Here is a 6,521-nt window from a genome sequence, read left to right on the forward strand (position 1 = left end):
CCCCATAACGAAAGGCTGATCATTTCTCACACTAAATCTCCCTGAACGACACAGCCGTCGATAGTGTTCAGGCATCTTTGGGGTGTGTTTCTGTGGGATGTATTTCTGTGGGATGTGTTTCTGTGGGATGTATTTCTGTGGGATGTATTTCTGTGGGATGTATTTCTGTGGGATGGGCCTTCTGTGGATGTGGTTTCTTGGGATGTATTTCTGTGGGATGTATTTCTGTGGATGTATTTCTGTGGATGTGTTTCTTTGGGATGTATTTCTGTGGATGTATTTCTGTGGATGTATTTCTGTGGATGTACTTTTGGGATGTATTTCTGTGGATGTATTTCTGTGGGATGTATTTCTTTGGGATGTATTTCTGTGGGATGTATTTGTGGATGTATTTCTGTGGATGTATTTCTTGGATGTATTTGTGGATGTATTTCAGATGTATTTCTGTGGATGTATTTCTGTGGATGTATTTCTGTGGATGTATTTCTGTGGATGTATTTCTTTGGGATGTATTTCTGTGGGATGTGTCTGTGGGATGTATTTCTGTGGATGTATTTCTGTGGATGTATTTCTTTGGGATGTATTTCTGTGGATGTATTTGTGGGATGTATTTTTGGGATGTATTTCTCAGGGATGTACTAGGATGTATTTCTGTGGGATGTATTTCTGTGGATGTATTTCTCAGGACGTGTTTCCGTGACGTATTTCGTGACGTACTTCGTGACGTGTTTCAGGACGCATTTCTGACGTACTCTGTGACGCATTTTGTGACGTATTTTCAGACGCATTTTCAGATGCATTTCAGGGACGCATTTCCAGGACGCATTTTCGTACGCATTGTGACGATCAGGACGCTTTTGGGACGCATTTCTGCAGATGCATTTCGTGTATGCATTTTCAGACGGCTCCCTTGGGACGTGCTCTTTGGGACGCATTTCAGGACGTATTTCAGGGACGTGTTTCTTTGGGACGCATTTCTGTGACGCATTTCCGTGACGCATTTCTGTGGGACGTGCCTTTGACGCATTTCAGACGCATTTCTGTGGACGCATTTCTGTGGACGTATTTCCTTGGGACGTATTCTTCAGGACGGCTCTGTGACGTATTTTCGGGACGCATTTCCGTGGGACGCATTTCAGGACGTATTTCATGGGATACTTTTGGGACGTATTTGTGGACGTATTTCAGGGACGCATTCTCGTGATGGTTTCTGACGTATTCTCCAGGACGTATTTCAGGGACGTACTCTGTGGACGTATTTTTGGGACGCATTTCCGTGACGCATTTCCTGTGGACGTATTCTGTGGACGCATTCTCAGACGTACTCGTGGACGCATTTCCGTGACGTACTTTTCTGGGACGTACTCAGGACGTACTCTGCGGGACGCATTTCTGTGACGCATTTCCGTGACGCATTTCCAGGACGTGCTCTGTGACGTGTTTCATGGGACGCATTCTGTGACGTTCGTGGACGCATTTCCTTTGACGCATTTCGTGACGCATTTCCGTGATTTACTTTTCAGACGCATTCTCGACGCATTTCCGTGACGTATTTCCGTGACGCATTTCCGTGGACGCATTTCCGTGACGTATCTGTGATTACCTGCGTATTTACTTTGGGACGCATTTTCAGAGATTTCTCAGACGTGCATTTCGGGGACGTACCTGTGACGCATTTCGTGGGATTTACTCTGTGACTTACTCTTTGATGCATTCGTGACGCATCGTGACGATTTTTGGGACGTATTCTTGTGACGCATTTCTGTGGGACGTATTTCTGTGGGACGTTTCTGTGACGGGCTTCTGTGACGTCATTTCTTTGGGACGTATTTCAGGGACGTACTTTGATACTTTTGGGACGTATTTCTCAGACGTATTTCGGGACGCATTGGGGACGCTCTTCGGGGATATTTCTTTAGACGTATTTCTTTGGACGTATTTCTGTGGACGTATTTCGTGACGTGTTTCGTGTATGTGTCGTGACGCATCTTCGGGGACGTATTTCAGGACGATTTCTCGACGTATTTTTGGGACGTATTTGTGACGTATTTCTGTGATGGCTTGTGACGTGTTTCTGTGGGACGTGTTTCTGTGGACGTACTTTTTGGGACGTATTTCCGTGGGACTTACCTTGGGACGCATTTCGGGCCATTTTCGGGACGCATTTCTGGGGACGTACTTCTCGGGACGTACTTTGGGACGTATTTTTCGACGCATTTTGACGTATTTTTGGGACGTATTTCTTTTGACGTATTTTTGGGACGTATTTTTACCATTTCCTTTGGGACGTATTTCTCAGACGTATTTCCGTGGACATATTTTTGGGACGTATTTTCAGACTTATTTCTTTGGGATGCATTTTTGGGACGTATTTCTGTGACGTATTTCTTTGGGACGTGTTTCTGTGGGACGTGTTTCTGTGACGTGTTTCTGTGACGTATTTCCTTTGGGATGCATTTTCGACGTATTTTTGGGACGTATTTTTGGGACGTATTTTGGGACGCATTTTCAGATATTTCTCAGACGTATTTCCTTTGGGATTTATTTCTTAGACGTATTTTTGGGACGTATTTGTGGATGTATTTCTTTGGGACGTGTTTCTGTGACGTGTTTCAGGACGTGTTTCTGTGGGACGTATTTTTGGGACGTATTTCGTGACGTGTTTCTGTGGACGCATTTCCGTGGATGTATTTCTTTGGGACGCATTTCCTTGGGATGTATTTCTGTGGGATGTATTTCTTTGGGACGCATTGTGGATGTATTTTTGACGTATTTTTGGGACGCATTTCTGTGGATGCATTTCCCTTTGGGATGCATTTCTCAGACGTATTTCGTGGGACGTATTTCTGTGGATGTATTTCTGTGACGTATTTCCGTGGATGTATTTCCTTTGGGATTACTTCCTTTGGGACGTATTTCCGTGGACGTATTTCTTTGACGTATTTCCACGTATTTCTTGTGGACGTATTTTTGGGACGTATTTCGAGACGTACTTCTTTCCTTGACGTATTTCTCAGATTTACTTCTGTGGATGCATTTCTTTGGGACGTATTTCATGGATGCTCAGGACGTATTTCAGGGACGTATTTCTTGACGTATTTCTCAGATTTAGCTCTGTGGACGTATTCTTTTGGGATGCATTTCTGTGACGTATTTCGTGGACGAATTTCTCAGATGTATTTCTTGGGATGAACTTTGGGACGTATTTTCAGACGTTTCTGTGGACGTATTTCGTGGGACGTATTTCAGATGTATTTCTCGATGTATTTCATTGGGACGAATCCCTTGGGACGAACTCCTTGGGACGTATTTCTGCATGCATTTTCGGGACGTATTTCACTGGGACGTGTTGCCGTGGACGTATTTCTTGGAAATTTACTTTTGGGACGAACTCTCGACGCATTTCTGTGGATGCATTTCTTGGGACGTATTTCTTGGGACGTTTTTCCGTGACGTATTTCCTTGGGGACGCATTTTTGGGACGTATTTCAGGACGTATTTTCAACATTTACTTTTAGACGTATTTTCAGACGTATTTCTGTGGATGATGATTGTGACGTATTTCTTTGGGACGTTTTTCTGTGGGACGTATTTCTTTGGGACGTAATTTCTTTTGGGACGCATTTCAGGACGTACCGACGAATTTCTTTGGGACGTATTTCGTGGACGTATTTTTCTGTAGGACGTATTTCTGTGGGACGTATTTCGTTGGACGTATTTCTTTGGGATGTATTTTTGGGATGGCTTCCATGGACGTATTTCGTGAGGTATTTCTTTGGGATGCATTTTTGTGGATGTATTTCAGGATGCATTTCAGACGTATTTGTGACGTATTTCTTGGGACGTATTTCTTTGGGACGTTCTTTTCTGTGACGTGTTTCTGTGGACGTATTTCTTGGGACGTATTTCGTGGGATTTACTTTTTGGGATGTATTTCCTTTGGGACGTTTTTCAGGATGTGTTTCTGTGACGTACTTCTTGGGACGTATTTCAGATGTTTTTGTGACGTTTCTGTGGGACGTATTTCAGATGGTTTCTCGGGACGTACTCTGTGGACGCATTTCTTGGGATGTATTTCAGGATGTATTTCTCGATGTATTTCAGGACGTATTTCTCAGACGTACTGTTGGGACGTGTTTCTCTGTGGATGTATTTCCATTTTGGGATGTATTTCTGTGGGACACTTTTCAGGACGTATTTCCTTGGGACGTATTTCTGTGGGATGTAGCTTTGGACGTATTTCTGTGGGATGTATTTCTTTGGGGACGCTTTGGGATGGCTTCTGTGGGATGCATTTCTTTGGGATGTGTTTCTTTGGGATGTATTTCTTGGGATATATTTTCGTGGATGTATTTCTGTGGGACGCATTTATTGTGGGATGCATTTCGTATTATTTCTGTGTGGATGTATTACTTTGTGGATGTATTTCTTTGGGGATGTATTTCTTGTGGGATGTATTTCTGATCGCGGACGGCCTTTGGGATGTATTTCTGTGGATGTATTTCTGTGGATGTATTTCTTTGGGATGTATTTCTCAGGGATGTATTTCTGTGGATGTATTTCTTTGGGATGTATTTCTGTGGATGTATTTCTTTGGGATGTATTTCCTTTGGGATGTATTTCTGTGGGATTGTATTTCTGTGGATGTATTTCTTGTGGATGTATTTGTGGATGTATTTTGTGGGATGTATTTCTGTGGATGTATTTCTGTGGGACGTGTTTCTGTGGGATGTGTTTGTGACGTGTTTCTGTGGATGTGTCGGGACGTGTTTCTGTGGACGCATTTCTGTGGACGTATTTCTGTGGACGTGTTTCAGGATGTATTTCTGTGACGTGTTTCTGTGACGTATTTCTGTGGACGCATTTCTGTGACGTATTTGTGATGTATTTCTGTGACGTATTTCTGTGTGACGTATTTGTGACGTATTTCTGTGACGTATTTCTGTGGATGTATTTCTGTGGGGACGTGTTTCGTGACGTTTCTGTGGGACGTATTTCTGTGGATGTATTTCTGTGGACGTGTTTCTGTGGACGTATTTCTGTGGGACGTATTTCTTTGGGATGTGCTCTCTGTGACGTATTTCTGGGACGTGTTTCTGTGGATGTATTTCTTTGGGACATATTTCGGGGGCTTTTATCGTGACGTATTCTTTGTGACGTATTTCTGTGGACGTATTCTTTGTGGACGTATTTCTGTGGGATGTATTTCCAGGACGTATTTCAGACGTATTTCCTTGGGACGTATTTCTGTGGACGTATTTGTGGACGTATTTCTGGACGTATTTGTGACGTATTTCTCAGACGTATTTCGTAAGCATTTCCGTGGGACGTATTTCCGTGGGACGCCTGTGACGTATTTCTGTGACGTATTTCTTTGGGACGTGTTTCTGTGACGTATTTCTGTGGACGTATTTCTGTGGACGTATTTTTGGGACGTATTTCTTTGGGACGCTTCAGACGTATTTCGTGGACGTATTTCTTTGGGACGTATTTCTGTGGGACGTATTTCAGGGACGTGTTTCAGGACGTATTTTGGGATGCATTTCGTGACGTTTCTGGGACGCATTTCTGTGACGTATTTCAGGGACGTATTTCAGGACGTACTCAGGACGCATTTTGTGACGTATTTCTGTGACGTATTCTGTGACGTTTCTGTGGACGTATTTTCAGACGCATTTGCGTGACGTATTTGTGACGTATTTCTGTGACGCATTTCCGTGGACGTATTTCCGTGGGACGTATTTCTCGGGACGTACTGGGGACGTATTTCTGTGACGTACTTCAGGACGTACTTTTGGGACGTATTTCCGTGGGGACGTATTTCTGTGGGACGTATTTCTGTGACGCATTTCCGTGGACGCATTTCCGTGACGTATTTCTTGGGACGCATTTCCGTGACGGCTCTGTGACGCATTTCTGTGGACGCATTTCCGTGGGATGGTTTTTGGGACGCATTTCCAGTGGACGTGCTCTGTGACGCATTTCTGGGACGTACTTCCGTGACGCATTTCGTGACGCGCCTGTGACGCATTCTCAATGCATTTCGGGACGTGTTTCAGGGACGTATTTCTGTGACGTATTCTCTGTGACGTATTTTTGGGGATGGCTCTGTGACGTGCTCTGTGGACGTATTCCCTTGGGACGCATTTCAGGACGTATTTCCGTGGACGTATTCTGTGGGACGCATTTCCGTGGGACGTATTCTTCGGGGACGTACTTTGGGACGTGCTCTGCAGGACGTATTTCTGGGACGCATTTCGGGGACGCTCTGCGGACGTATTCTCGGGGACGTGTTTCGTGACGCATTTTCGGGACGTACTGGGACGTATTCGTGACGTACTTTCGGGGACGTATTTCGTGGGACGCATTTCTGTGGGACGTACTTTCAGACGTATTTCAGGGACGTACTTCGGGACGTATTTCCGTGGACGTACTCCTTGGGACGTATTTCGGGACGCATTTTGGGATGCATTTCCGTGGATGCATTTCAGGACGTGTTCGTGGACGCATTTCAGACGCAT

General features: G+C 44.4%; 1 protein-coding gene across 1 annotated transcript; it reads right to left on the reverse strand.

Moving 5' to 3' along the window:
• Nucleotides 1-2,612: 2,612 nt before the first annotated feature.
• On the reverse strand, nt 2,613-5,121 carry LOC138866865 (titin-like). The gene is made up of 6 exons (XM_070140682.1): nt 4,743-5,121; nt 4,414-4,504; nt 4,049-4,282; nt 3,637-4,011; nt 3,297-3,461; nt 2,613-3,039 (listed from the first exon to the last, which is right to left on the reverse strand). Exons 1-6 carry the CDS (start codon nt 5,119-5,121, stop codon nt 2,613-2,615), a joined length of 1,671 nt encoding a protein of 556 aa, XP_069996783.1.
• Between the last annotated feature and the right edge of the window lie 1,400 nt (nt 5,122-6,521).

Source organism: Penaeus vannamei, chromosome 27 (assembly GCF_042767895.1).
Source record: "Penaeus vannamei isolate JL-2024 chromosome 27, ASM4276789v1, whole genome shotgun sequence".
NCBI classification, from domain to species: domain Eukaryota; kingdom Metazoa; phylum Arthropoda; class Malacostraca; order Decapoda; family Penaeidae; genus Penaeus; species Penaeus vannamei.

Excerpts from the sequence above, each read along its gene's own strand:
- LOC138866865 (XM_070140682.1), bottom strand. The coding sequence starts at position 5,121 with ATGTCCCAAAGAAATACATCCACAGAAACACGTCCCAGAAATACGTCA. Across the intron at positions 4,505-4,742 it reads CGACACATCCACAGAAACAC|AAATACATCCACAGAAATAC; the intron begins GTCACAAACACA and ends ATACATCCACAG. Across the intron at positions 4,012-4,048 it reads CCAAGAAATGCGTCCACAGA|AAACGTCACAAAAACATCTG; the intron begins GTACGTCCCGAG and ends TACGTCCCACAG.